This window comes from Equus przewalskii, chromosome 3, assembly GCF_037783145.1.
Source record: "Equus przewalskii isolate Varuska chromosome 3, EquPr2, whole genome shotgun sequence".
In the NCBI taxonomy this organism is placed as follows: domain Eukaryota; kingdom Metazoa; phylum Chordata; class Mammalia; order Perissodactyla; family Equidae; genus Equus; species Equus przewalskii.
Window position 1 is genome coordinate 51,522,918 of NC_091833.1, and position 14,976 is coordinate 51,537,893.

The following is a 14,976-nucleotide window of genomic DNA, read 5'->3' on the forward strand; positions in this document are numbered from 1 at the left end:
AAAAAAAAAAAAAAATAGAGGAAGATGGGCACGGATGTTAGCTCAGGGCCAGTCTTCCTCAGCAAAAAGAGGAGGATTGGCAGCAGATGTCAGCTTAGGGCTAATGTTCCTCAAAAAAAAAAAAAAAAGATCTGCAGGATAAGGCAATTTTAAACTCCACACATTACTTAGTTTTTCATGTAAATACATGTTAATTGTTCTTGCTCTATACTCTATTCCTTCCTAAACTGTCAGTTGAAATGATCAGCCAATGCTGTCAGATCTATTCTGAATAGTTAAGAGAAGAAACTATTCTGATAGGAAGGAAATATTTGATATTAAGAATACATAAATACATAGATTAGCTGGTAGACATTGTCAAACAGCCATTACAGGCCATTATATTAAGTTTTCTATTCAATAATTATTGATTACTCCAATTCTGCATTGCACCACAGGTTTACATCATAAGCATTTTAATATACACATTCTTATTGTTCTTTGGTTTCTTTGCTATTTTAGCCATTTTAATGGCATATAACTTAGTAGATATTACTACACTAATATCTTTATGATCTTCATTGTTCTGTGATTATCTTTATTATCTGAGGTTCATCACAGTTTTTAAATATCTTCTTGATCAATATGGACCACTTTTAAATAGTATCACACATTACAGATGGAGACATTGAAGTTCAAGGATATTTTGGGATTTTGGACAGCATTAGAAAGAAGCTAGACTTTTAATTTACTGTTTGGTTTAAATTTAATTATACCTGGTAGTAGTCCAGATGATGTCTCAAAGTACATTTTGTCTCCAGAACTTATTATTTTTGCCACACAATACCAGTCTCATTTCTTTATCAGTAGATACTATCTTAACACCCCTTCATCTTTAAAAAAAAATGATTTCTCTATCTTCTTTTTCCTTGTTGATTCCGTTTCTACATAAAGGAAATAGTCATATAAAAAGTAAAGAAAAGAAACAGTGACCTCTGGAAGTGTGTGGATGAAGCAAAGATAGAAACTGAAAGTCCTACTGAACAGTGCCTGTAACACAGCCAAAGTCACTTACTGATTAACTGACCTTGTCCCAAATGCAAGGAAGGTAAATTCTATTTTAGTTACTAACATGGTTTTGTTCTCTTCTTATTTGCATTCTATAAATGCATTTCAAGCTATCTATCTAGTATAGGACTTTTTATTCCCTCTAAAGATTTTTTTCCTTCATAAAATAGGGATTTGTCAAAATGAAGCAAAGAGTAGTTCTGACCTTAAACACATAAACTTGTGCTTAAAAAATTCCTGGAAAAGATGCCTGATTAATATTTTAATATAGGATTCCACATAGTTATACTTTAAGCCATTTAGAAAACTCGTACACAAATTAAATCCCTACAAGTCTGATTGGAATAACTCTTTGACTTCTTTCTGGATGTTTGTATTTTCTTAAGAGAAATGGTGAACCAACACGATCCCAACTCTCCAGCTGTTCAACTATCCTGGTTTGATGTGTTTTTGAAAGTGTGTCTGTCTTTATTCACGTTCACATCCTGACATTCTTCTCTCTAAATCATTCACCAGATGCATTTTTTGACCTTACCTGTCTCCTAGACTAACTCTACCCAGTACGGGCATTGCATCAACTCCAGCCTGAGGCAGTCATCTTGTTCTTTAATCAATGAAGAGTGTGCAGCCATGTGGACATAAATACATATCTGAGAGGGTATGTGCACCCACGTTTAGACATGGAGCTGCTAGTGATCTGTGCAAGGAGTGGAGCAATAAAACAGTTGTCAAGTCAAGCAAATCATGTTGAAATTTTATCAGATAATCCTGCGTCCAGCAGTCATGTACCACTGGCAGTTGCTGAAACTCCCTTGAGCCTACCTTCTCTATGTGTAAGATAGAGATGACTTTTTCCTATTGACTATTCTTCAAACAAGAACACAATAATTGGCTTAATAATAATAATCATAGTTAATAAGAACGCATTTCAGGGAAGATAGTAGCAATTTAATGTTTTGGACTCAATTCCATTTAGAGACCTTTCCTAAAACCAAAAAAAACCTCTCACTACCCCAAAATCAAAATACAAAGAGAAAAACCTAACAACAACAAAAAGTGAGTGGCAAATTGCTATAGAGGAAACCACCCCCTCAAGTCACAGTGGACACACATACACACACACAAAACTTTATCTTTACCTCCTGAGCATGCCTTTCCCTCCACCACTTGTCTCGCTCTGCCTATTAATTTGACTGTTCATAAAACTGAAAAAAGAAAGATGGAAATTGGAAAACACAGGAAGTAGAATAGTGAGGAGAAAATATCATAAAGAATGAGAAAGACAAATCAGAAAGTACAAATAAAGAATGGAGTGGGGAGGAAGATAAAGGAAGAACAAAGGCAGTAAGATGAGAGCCACAGGGAGAGAGGAGAAGTGTAAAGCTGCTGGCTTCAGTGTAAATATTGTTGAGAACATTAATTTACATATCGGGGCCCACAAAATGGAGGCTGCCCCAGTGGCCTGGTACACATCACACATCTAACCTAAGTCAGCTGCACTTACAGGAAATGCCTCACTGTCAAGGAAATCTAACACCAGCCACAATCCTCCAATTCAGCTGTAGCTAGCTTACTTTACCTTAGAAAACAGGACCTGCCAGCCTTATGAGAAATCCCTGACCTCCCAGCCAATCACGCCTGTTTCCACATTACGGTTTCTACCAATCTATAAAATTTGCTCTTGCCCAAAATCCCTTGGGAAGAGCGCTCCACTGCTTGTGAGGCACTGTACTCTCCCAATCTGTGGATTGTTTTCCTCTGAATAAAGGACATCAAGCTCACTAGTAAATTGTTTTAGTTTTGCCATTTGACATTGGTTCATCACTCTTTTGACAATCTGTGAAACTCTTGTCTCCAATTCTTCAGATGTCTGAATACTGGCAAATTATTTGACTTGCATCATAAAATCAGTTACTTCTTTTTGTTATGTTAGCAATAATAATAATAATAACAATAAGAATAGTATATAATTCCCTAACATTGACATATAGACAAATGACTGAACTTGATAATATCTTGGGGTCACACTTGCCACTAAGATGAATAATCCATGTGGATGAAGGAAAGCTAGTATATACACATTCCTTAAATAATGCCTTAACAAACAACTAAATAAGAAAAACAAGAACTCTATTTGTACGCAGGGTATAGAGGGATTTTTCCTCACATTTGTCTTTTGAATTAATATTTACTTGAAGAGAGCAGTGCTTCTGCCTGAAAACCGATCAATGTTCACACTAGCATCCAGACTGAGAACAGGTGGAGCTGAGATTGATTGGATGTGTCATTTTACATTCTCTCAAGAAAGAACTCAACCTGTAGGAAGAAAGATTGAGACATCCAAGTCTGTCCCATGGGAAGAGGTAATTGCCGGAGAGGAGAACAGGCTTACGTGGTGTAGTGCACAATGCCCTTTATCTCCATTGTCCTTGGTATGGTACATATGCAATGATTAAGGTGAAAGGGTTTCAATAAAGACAGAATAAAATCTAAGAGATTCTTAAGCTAAACTCCATGAAAGATTTTGAAAGTTCAAAGAAGCACATTTCATAGCCAGCACTCATGGGATAAACAGTATTCACTGTACTCTCCGAGCATGACAGATCATGAAAAGAACATAACGTCTTATGCAGCAATTCAGACCAATCTATGTTTGAGTAGAGAAACGAGATAGGACATTGCACTTAATTGACATTCAAAAAAGATCCCCAGAGCTGAAGCAGGCAATGACAATTGCAACATTGGGATCTGAGAGGACAATGGAAGAGCAGACATGAAACTTGCTGGGGCCTCTGAGCATCAGTAGAAGAAGGAGGTAGTGAAGGGGCAAAATGTCTTGGGGTAGAGGAGCTTTAGCTATGTATCTCCCAAATAAACAAACAATGACATGAACACACTGTGCTTGCTATGCAAATGAAACTCCAAGAAGAGGAATCCGTCACCCCCTTCTAAATACATTCTACCCATGAGCCACTTTTACAAAGAAATTCTACAGCAACACCATTAGGGGAGACTTGAGGAGGTTAGAATTCCCAGCATGGGGTTGGGAGAGAAGGGTTCAAAACAAGAGAAATATTGTTTTCTTGGTAGGAGATGGCCACAAGAGAAATAGCAGTTTCGTCAAGACTGATGGAGAAAATTCCTTTAAAAAGGGCAACAATAAGAATGCAATTAAGAACTAGTGGTAAAGCTAAAAAGGGTAATATTAACCTGACAATTGCAAAATAATATTGGTTACCTAATGTCAACAAAATAAACTACAGCAAAAACTTCTTCCATTTGCATCACTTCATTAAATCTTAGAAATTTCGTTTAAATATCCCACCAAATATTCTTTTTATTTAGCTATACCTGACAGCGAGAAGTATGCGCTTACTGAGGAGTGGGGGCTCCTTCTGTTCTTCTGTTTGTGTTTTTGCTTCAATAAAGTAATTATTCTTACGGATTTAGTTACGGAAGCCATTAATGTTACACTGAAGCACTCTCTACGATGGAATTAAGCTAATTGATCATCACAGACTGTGAGATCTATATACAACCTCTGGAAGAGAGAAGTGACCTATAAATCTTTCAGACAGGTTTTGGGAACTGGCATTACGTTTCCATATTATTAGGCAGGCAGCCTAAAAACAATATCAAAATGCTAGGAAACAAGAGGTGAATGACCTAGCACAAAGCTTTTTGAAGCTGGTTTGTTGATATTAGTCTTCTTCTTTTCTTCTCAAGCAAAATTCCCATATAAAACATCTATATACTGCACCATTTGGCTCTCGAATCAACTCTAATTTCAAAAATGGCACAGACAGAAGTCAGGCTGGATAAATATTAAGGAATTAGAAACTAGAAATATGAATCCTGCCATAAAACATTGATGCAAACCATCCCACATCGATATCTGCAAAACAAAACAGAGATCTCCTTCCAAGGAGTTTTTCTCAGGAAAACAAACAAACACAAAAGATGGAAAACCCAGCTGCTCAGAGCGCATGGGACGAATTCCATGGTCATTTATATGTGTGTCTTTCATGAATATCCTGCTGGCTGGAGCCCAGGTGATTTTCTTTGGGATAAATGCCTTTAACATGAGAAACTAGTCACAGCATAGATAAATTTCCACGGGATGTGCCAGTTCTGGTTTTAAATTCGCCAGTGTAAAATTCTCCATGGCAAACTACAGAAGCTAGCAGCAATAAATAAGTAAGTTATGTCCTATATTTTGATTACCAGTTCTCTGCTCTGTCTCCTGCCTGCTAAATATTTTAGTGAATAATGTGGAGTTTGGTCATCAGCTGTCACTGAATTCCTAAGTGACTCAATTTTACCTAGAGTTGACCAAGGAAGATAAACAAAATTTCTACTGTCAATCATGTTGTCTCATGTGAATGTGCTTGTTTCGCCTTCAAAGAGCAACAGAAGCCTGTTAGTCACAGAGAAGGAGAAGAGAGTGGACTATATACACTTTCCCTAGAAAGTCTCCATTGCTGTTCTAGCTGTTTTTCCCCAATTCTTTCTTTTTGGCACATCTTCCTCTATCTTCTCCATAAATAGTGACCCTCTTCTTGTGCGAGCCTCTTTCTAAGGAAGTCTCATTTGCTCCTGTAAGATTGGCTATCAACCCTGGTGTGATAGTTCTTAATTTTACATCTCCATCTCACATGTAGATGAGAGATGTACTATATTGATTTCAAACATAGAATATCCCCAAATAACAATCATCAATTCCACCCCCAAACCTGCATTTTATCTTTCCTTTATTATCTTGTTTGGAAGTTACCCTAGTCCCATTATACAACTCTTTAATCTTCGCACTGAGGTCGCAGACCTAATCAGTCACGTAGCCCTGGGAATACGACCTCCAAAATCTCTCTCCAGTTTACACTCCTCACCAGACTGACGCCCACTGCCCTTGTTCAGGCTGTCATTATCTCTCACCTGGATTACTACGACTGTCTCCTCATGGTGCCCCTATCTCTGTTATCTTCCATCAGCAATTCCACTGCCACATAGACCCCATGAAATCTTTAGGATAGCCATTTGTTAAGTGTGCACTTACTGGTGCCTGACTACTCTATTCCGGAGATTTAGAAGTGAGTGAAACAAAGTTCCTGCCCTAATGGATTTTACATGCTACCATCATATTTAATTTATAATTCCTCTGATTAAAAATCTTTGATGGGGCCAGCCCAGTGGTATAGTGGTTAAGTTCATGTGCTCCACTTCAGTGTCCTGGTGTTTGCAGGCTCTGATCCTGGGCATGGACCTACACACTGCTTATCAAGCCACACTGTGGTGGCATCCCACATACAAAATAGAGGAAGACTGGCACAGACGTTAGCTCAGTGACAATCTTCCTCAATCAAAAAGAGGAAGATTGGCAACAGATGTTAGCTCAGGGTCAATCTTCCTCACCAAAAAAGTTTATATATATATATATCTTTTATAGCAATCCATCATCAGAGAATAATGTCCTTTGTTCTAGAGACACACGAAGCCCTTAACACTCTGGCTTCAAACACATTTCCAGTCCTCTTTTCAATCCCAACCTCACTCTTCTTGCCCTGTTTTTCTAGGCAGACTACCCTAGCTGCCATTGCTGGGACATGCTTTTATCTAAATGTTTCCTCCTGTACTTCTTTATTTACTTGCAAAAGTTCTACTAAAGCTTTAAGACTTAGCTAGAAATTTTCAATTTCAGTGAAGTTTTCTTCACTATCCTGCCCAGACTTAATTGCTTCCTCCTCTGTGGCTCTGCTGGTCCACGCCTGTATCACTTCCCACAGAACATTATAATCCTTTATGTGCATATCTGTCTCCCCTAACAGGGTGTCAGTTCCTTAACTGCAGGAAATATGATGTGGTTATCTTTATTGAGCCCCTAGCAAAACTTGAGCCATGATAAGAACTTAGTAAGAGTTTGTTTAATGATCAAAAACAAAAAACAAGGAAGAAGTGGAAAACCAAGAGAAGAGTGAACAGAAAGTCAGGGGCAGAGAAGTCCTCAGGGATGAAAGTACTGGTAATAAAATGGTTAATTACCTTTATTTTACACTCAGTAAATGCTAAGGATTACATGGCATTGTTAACTGACAGCTGAGAGGAAAGACTGTGATTGTCCCCAACAGACCTTTCATCAGGGTAATGACTTATCTGCTTAGGTTGGCTTTTCACAACAGGGAAGCTTTCCTCCTGACAGTGTGATGGGGAAGAAACTATATATACATCATTCACAAGAAAATGAGAATTGTAACCGCCTTTCCAGCTCATGGATTTAGGAAATAAAAAAAGAAGAGGCAATAAAAAACGAATGCAACGGCAATAAAAGTCTTGGAGGGTCAATACAAGATTCTGCCAGGACTCTGATGATTTATGTATGGATGAGGCATTTGGGGGGATTAAGAAATATTGTGCTGCGTCTGCTCTTGCGACTCTAAGCTGTAAACGATAGAAATACTAGGAAGCATGGCATTATTTATAGAAGAGGCCATTTCAATTGCTGTGTAAACTTCAGGGGAATGGATGTGCAGTGCTTTACCCAATCAGATACTTGTGTTTTCTCTTGGCATTCCATCCATTTTGCTCTGTAAACACCAGCAGACAAGCAGCTAAATAGCCACTGAAAGAAGATGTGTGGTTATCCAAGTTCTCTGACATTTCAACCACAGAACCACCTTGTAGACAATTACATGCAGCTAAGCCCTAGCAGACAACAGAATGAAAGGTGTTTTATTTTCATTTTAATTCTATGAGGTTTTATATTAAAAAGGAAATAATGATTCCTGGCATTTATTGAGACTTCTCCCTAAGCACATTATTTCATCTAGAAATACTAATGTTAATTGTAATTTTGCCAATTAGGAAGGCTTACAAATTTGTAGTTTATCTGCATTTGGCATAAACAGGTGACACACTGAATAAATATGAGAATTCTGCCTCTCTCTCCACTGTGCAGATCACCTCCAATGTAAACATTTTCTCAGTAGAAATGAGAAACTAAGCTCCTTTTACAGTATTCCTCTATGTCCAGACAGAACTTACATTTTGTTTCATTAAAAATTCTGGGGTTTTTCTGAATGAATTATATAGGATATCCATCCTCTTGAAACAATTACCTGATAAGAAGTTTAAAAGACAGAGCTTTCATTTTTTTGACTGCTGTAACAATTGCTGCTCAGAGCCATTAACTCGATGAGATAAAAATACATCTGAAGCTGTAAATATCACTTTTAAATAGTAAAAATAGAGCTTTCTTAAATCCAGATTCATTGAAACGCACCAAAAAAATTCAAATGAGAGCCTTAGAAGTCAAAGGCCTCAAAAAGGTAAGATTTATTATATTTAGGAAAAATTATTTTTAAAAACACATTCTATGCCAATTTTGTGCTTATATAAAGAAGAGGATGTGAAAGATAAGGGGAAGGAAGGTGGAGAATAGAGAGGTAGTTGGTTTACATGAAGAAAGTTGAGGGTATGGTGTGTGTTTCCTCTGGGTCCCAGATAAAATTGTAGAAAAAGAGACTATATCATAAGGCATCACCCAGACTTGTCAATATGTATTAGGTGATCCAGGGAAAATTATGTTTTGTATATGACTGAGCAAATTCTCTAGTTGCAAGACAAAAGGTCAACAGCTTATATAGACAAAACCTGTTACTGTGTCTGCAATGACCAACAATAAACTCTATGCATACAATAGATATACTGCCCACAAGTCACCCTTGTTTAAACATTACCTTATATCAAAACATATATGAACTATTGTCTTCATATTGTGTGAGTGTATGGGGTTAATTTCAACTGTTTTATTTATATGTCTTGGGAAAAAAATAGATGTGGTCTAGCCTCAATATTTTGGCTGCTTTATGACATGATTTCCATTTATAATGTATTCGCCTGTTTGAAAGCGAAGAAGCTATTCAATTAAGACTTTCAAAGCTCTTGAAATACGTTATCAATTTTAAAGTGTCATTCAGAAAATAAACATCAAATGACTGTGCGTCATCCCCTCTCTCTCAATCAGTTTGAGTAGCATAAACTCAAGACTCTTTTAGCAGCGATTTTGGAAGAGACACACAATCTCAGTCTATGATGATGAGGCTGAATACTTCCACAACCATCTTCTGGTGCACTGATTGTTCCTCTATAAAATGCTCACCTTTACATGTCACGAGAACGTTAATCTGGAGGCAGGTGAAAACTGAAAATGGAAAGTACACTCTATCCAAAGGGCAGTTCACTATTGTGTATGAATCAATTAAGCAATCCAGGCTATAATTTCTATCTTGCTTAGTAAAATGTTTTATGATTGCTCTGTGAAGTTTATCATATTATACTAAATAAATTATGTTGTCAGACAATGGCATTAGCAATCATTAAACTTTTGCTAAAAACGTGGTTTGCTAAAGAGTGTCTTGGGCCCTTAAACAATGAATTACTTCTGAGTTCAGCCACTGCTAAATTAAAGATAAATCTGCAGATAACCCCTGAAGGTGTTTTGAAATAGGGGAAGATGATTCAAAATTCGCTACAGCACTAGAATTGTGATGTAGTGACTTTGATGAATATTTATCTTTAATTTATTGGAGAAGTGCAACAATGAAATTGATTATGACACTATTTCAAATTTCTCTTAAGTGAGGGATTCTCATTCTAGGTAGTGCATTAATTATCTGGATTTGCTCTCTTAGGTATAAAAGGCAGTCGATAAAATATCAACCAACATAATTTACTCCCTCTGATTCTAGCTTTAGACAATTAAAGAGGCCAGATGTTAAGAGAAATGACCCCTCTATTAACCATAACAATGCACCATTTTAGTTTTCCATATGGTTTCACACATGAGAGATTATCAAATATTTCCAAGCATATGGAAGACCCAAGAAGAACTATTTCCCCAATTTACTAGAGATAACTCAAAAAGATATAAACAGGTATTAAGAATTCATGGTATTGTCTCTTATTTTACAATTTAAGCCATGTAGTGTAGGATCAAGCAATGCTTCTGTTATATTCCAAATTTGTATATTTCAGAGACACTGAACAACCTTCCACAAAGATGATTTTGAAAATTCTAAAAGTGCATTGTTGCATTCTCTGAGAAAGTTAATTAAATCTCCAAACTGGTTAAGAGTTAATAGTTATTTATAGGTTTCTCGAGAAAGTGTACTAGGAATTAGAATTTGTAAAAACTGTCCTTATTTGAAGAGCACAATTCTGAAATAGTACAAATAAAAACATGTATTTAAAAATCTATAAATAGGCACTAAATTTCCAGAAGCAAATATAAGCCTAAATTAGGCTGTTCATGTAGATTACAAAACTAAAAGGCTAGGGGAGTAATATAGCATTTAACTTAAAGCAGTATAATCAAGACCACATATACAAACATTAAACTCTACAAAAGGAGGCATAATGAATCTAATATGTACAACGAAGAAAGCAAATCCTAAAATGTCTTCCTAAAATGCATTGGCTAATAATGAATAAATCTGAACACTAAAGAAAGGCTATTCACCTTAAAGAAGAAAAGTGCCTTCAAGCCTCACTTTTTTCCCTATTTCCTTCTAATATGGTGACTTCAAGCCACTCTTGGAGTTTCTTTGTATTTCCTGACAGACATAAAGAATCTGTAATTTTAAAATTTCCAAACCCATTTTCACCGTACTTAACTGTGTAAAAAGCAGCAAATTCTAGAGATTATATTTATGCACTGAATTTATTTGTGCAGGCAACAGACAGTAAACTGAAATAATAAGACTTTAAAATAACAATTTTAGTTGATGCAATAATCTCCCTCTGAACTCAAAACCCCTAACTCTAACCCAAAAATTTCTTAATCAAGCTTCCAGATATTTCTAATAAGGAAAAGAAATCAATGATTTTACCTTCCATATTTTCTAGAAGAAAGTCAAACATTCCACAACTTGACAGTTCCAAATTCAATCTTCCTTCATCATAGGTATATCTGTGGAAAGCGGGTTCATTTCTCAACCTCCAGAGGAAAGCTAACCCAGACTGGAGGCTTGCTTACTTGACACTCATCTCCCCTTTTATCTGCCAAGGGTGAGAGACCAGAGACTACACATAATACTCCTGTAACTCCCCCTTAACAAATGTTTAGAAAGCTAGTCTTGACAGAAACTGATTACAGGGATAAAAATCACACCCCCTTGTCCCCTCACAACAAAGGGCTCAACAATGAGAAGATTAAAAGACAGGCTTTGAAGTGGCTTACTGTCCCTCTGGTCTTTAAAGTCAAAACAGGCACTAAGTTTTTTCCCTCATTAACTTTCAGCATCTTCTTGTTTAAGTGGACTGGAATCTTCAAAAAGGGATTTGTTTGAGAAAGTCTGAGCAAAACTTTGAGAGACAGGCTATCGGAAATAAATTGGAATTGCCAATTCATGAAGCAATGATTGGGGAAGTTGAGAGTGTTAATGAAATGAATACTAAATTTTGCGTTACTATCAGTAATGACTTAACCCTACATTTTCTTGCTGAAGATTTAAGCACTTTTTACTTTTCACAAGAACAGATGTTATAACTAAAGTTTTCACACACTTGCCCTCAAAACAATCATGGGAGTTTTAAGCAGGCAAGGATTTTTTGTTGTTGTTTAAATCTCTACTTCGCAAATAAAGAAATTGAGGCATAGAGTGTTTTTTTACTAAAATGCACAAAAAACTATAGGTCAACATGCAATAAAACCAGAACAAGCAGTTTTAGTATACTTAATAAGTGTGTCAGACAAAACGCAGGGGAAAAAAAATAAAGATTGCATGGCTTCTCAATTTGTTACATTTTCCTGACTTTCGTTTATTTGTGTGTTTGGATTTTTCACTATGTGGCCATACCATTTTTCTGGACACTCTCACCACCTTTGTCTCCCAAACCTTGTACTATCTTGATTTCTTCATTTCTCCTAGTCTAGCTAATTTCTTAAGGCTTGGTCATTGGGCCTTTCTGTGTAATGATGTATTATTTTCCTTCCCCCAGTGTAACACCCCAGTAAGTGTACCCTAGGACCTACACTAGCAAAACTAGATGACTCTGGCCCCTGAATAAGCTCTGTTCTTTGATTTGGGGCTTTGCACATGGCATTCCCACTAGTTGGAACAGTTTCTTATCACAGTGTTTCTTTAACCTCGGTTGCATATTGGAATCACCAGGAAAAGGAGAGGAACCATACCATAACACATTTTACATGCAATCCAGGTGAACCAGTTGATTCCAATATTCAGCTAAGGCTGAAACCCACAAAAACCTATCAAAATTCTTCCCATCTCTTCAAATACTATCCATAAACCCTTTTGGCTGTACATGTCCCTTCCATCTTTCGAAGTTCCTCTTCTTGCAAATTTCCAGTGGTCCTTACCAAATTCTTCTTTGCATGCAGACGCCTCTGAGTCCTTTTACTCAATGATAAGTTTAGAAAAGGACAGGTGACAGTCCCATTCACCATGCCATCTTTAAATCCCTTTGTGCCCTCAAACTCTTCCTGCTGATTTGCTCGACCCAGACCATTCAAACCCAGGGCACGGAGTATTTAAATATCCTCAATGTCTTTCGTCACCAATCTGGATCAGTCCAGCAAGGTCTTTCTCCCCCTCCCAGATGGCAGCTCCAGTGCAGGGCATTGTGTGCTGTGCAGTCTTGAGCTCTGTTTTGCCCAGCAGTCTGGTCTCCAGTCTTCTCTGGGTAAATCCTGCTTTGGTTTCTGTTTGGTTCTCATTGGAGACTCTAGTTTTACTCCAGGACCTCATTCCAATTGCTAGGGTTTGGATAATTATACACTGATTTTGGCATGCCATTTGACATCAGCACTGTCCCTTTCTATTCTCTGCTGCTATAGTCTAGCCATCTATTAGCAACTCCCTACATTCTCCTGGAAAATCTTCACAGAATACTTTCTAAATTCCTTGACCATGTAGACACTGCATCTTGGTGGACTCACTAAGCTGGTGGGCAGCTGGACCTGCCTCCTAGCCCTGATATGGCTCCAACTGTAGGAATTATGCCAGGTCCCAGATCTGTCTTCACCTACCCAGTGTGTTTTTTGGCTCTTAGAAACTGCCAAGTGTTAAACTTCAGCCCTAGTATAGATAAGAAGTGCCTCTTACTTATCTCTGCTGTAACATTTCACAAAGTGTGTGGCACACACTAAGTGCTCAAACTATTTTCAATATTTTGTTAAGTATAAAATACACAAGCTCAATATTTTTTTAAAAATTAATTCTTCCTTATTTAAGGTTTCTATCTTTCCTCCTCCTGGTTCATTTCACTCAAATATTTCAATATTCAGAATTAAAAAACAGAATACAGAAGAACCATAGGGCTTATGATGAACATAGAGTCATAGAACAGAAAACGGGAGAAAAAGACTATTGATTAAGCGCCTAGTAGAAACTAAAAGCTTTGCATATATTTTGTCATCTAATTCTTACAATAACCCTTGATACTGATAATTTTTTCAAATTTTAAAGAAGAGGAAACTGAGATTAAACAACCTTATGTGTTCCTCCCAAACTCATTCAACTAACAAATGCTAGACACAGATTTGGAACCCAAATTTATCTAGCTCCAGCGCCTTTGGCTTTTCCATTGCTAACCCAACCAGAGGGTTGGAAAGACAATCTAGTATAAATTCTTTATTTAACTAATAAATTAACTGAATAAATGCCTGAAATGGGATATTCTGACTTTTAAATCCCCCACCAAACTCCAAATTCCAATGTAAAAAATATTCCTTAAGGCATTTCCCTTTCCTGAAGGTGCAATATGACTAAGGAATGTAAAGATACAACAAACATAGGAAATATCACTAGGTGAGTCACCAAAAGCTAGTATTCATGTTTATTATTCTCTGTGACTGGTGTCCAACTTATTTTATTCATAGTCTGTCAATAATTTGTTATTTAAGCATTAGTAATTAATTTTCTGCTTCCCTTCCTAGAATGTAAAATCCACCAGAGTAGGGACCAAGTTTTTTTTGTTCATGACCATAATCTCAGAATTCACAGTAGATGCTTAATATATATTTGTTGAATAAGGGAACAAATCAATTTATTAATTGCAACAACTGTATAATGTAGTATTTCTGAAAATGTATGCTTACATCTTCATCAACACATTAGGCACATAGTTGTATTTTGGTGACTCCTCTTTCAACCTTTAAATAATTGCCCAGATTATCTGTTTCTTACGATCTTCCGCAATACGTTATCTTCACTTTCATCAACATAGGTCCTTGATTTTGAGTCACTGATTTTCCTCCTTTTGTAGTTCCCATTTCAACTTAGTTCAGACTCATGCCTCTCCCTTATTCACTGTATCCATTGGTGACATCAAGACCCAAGGAAATCTTCCAGGAGAGTTTCGACCTCATTAGGAAGGTGGACTGGGATCATCATTTTAAGGTTTCATTAAATTTTTATATAACTTTAGAAAATAGCCAAAGTAAATTATCATTTACATACCATTTAGGTTATCACTTACATACTATTCAGAAGATACAAGTTATTTTGAAGGGCTTAATGTTGTTGCATAAAAATAATTGTAAAATTCCTTTAATTTGGGCCTAAAACTGAACTAAAACTGCCAAAACTAACCATTGAGAATTATGCTTAACGGGAAAGAGGTGAGCACTAAATTTTGTAACAATTTACCAGAGGCCTTAAAATACGTAGCCTTGTTTTGTTGTCAAGTCTACCATCTTTCATGTTTTCTAAGACACGAAAATATTTATCATGCTGATTATGTTTAGCAGAATGAAGACTCAATTCCCCACTCATGACTGACATTGACGTGCATTTTGGGGAGAGGCGGTCACTGGTGCAGAAAACCACCACACTTATGTGTTATGTGCCGCCACTTCCCTTCAGCCAGCTCTGGTTTTCAAAGGATTAAACTGCTCAACAAATCAGTTAAATAGGG

At 36.8% G+C, this 14,976-nt stretch overlaps 1 protein-coding gene across 10 annotated transcripts in view; it reads right to left on the reverse strand.

Moving 5' to 3' along the window:
• Positions 1 to 14,976, reverse strand: part of ARHGAP24 (Rho GTPase activating protein 24) — a 720,487-nt gene that overhangs the window by 96,539 nt on the left and 608,972 nt on the right. Inside the window, exon 1 of one of the 10 annotated variants that reach the window (XM_008524782.2) lies at positions 10,929 to 11,002. The exons of the other annotated variants lie outside the window; for them this stretch is intronic. Coding sequence (XP_008523004.1) covers positions 10,929 to 10,959 — 31 coding nt within the window. The 5' untranslated portion in view covers positions 10,960 to 11,002. Of the gene's footprint in view, positions 1 to 10,928; positions 11,003 to 14,976 lie in introns of those variants that run through there. 10 annotated transcript variants of the gene reach the window in all.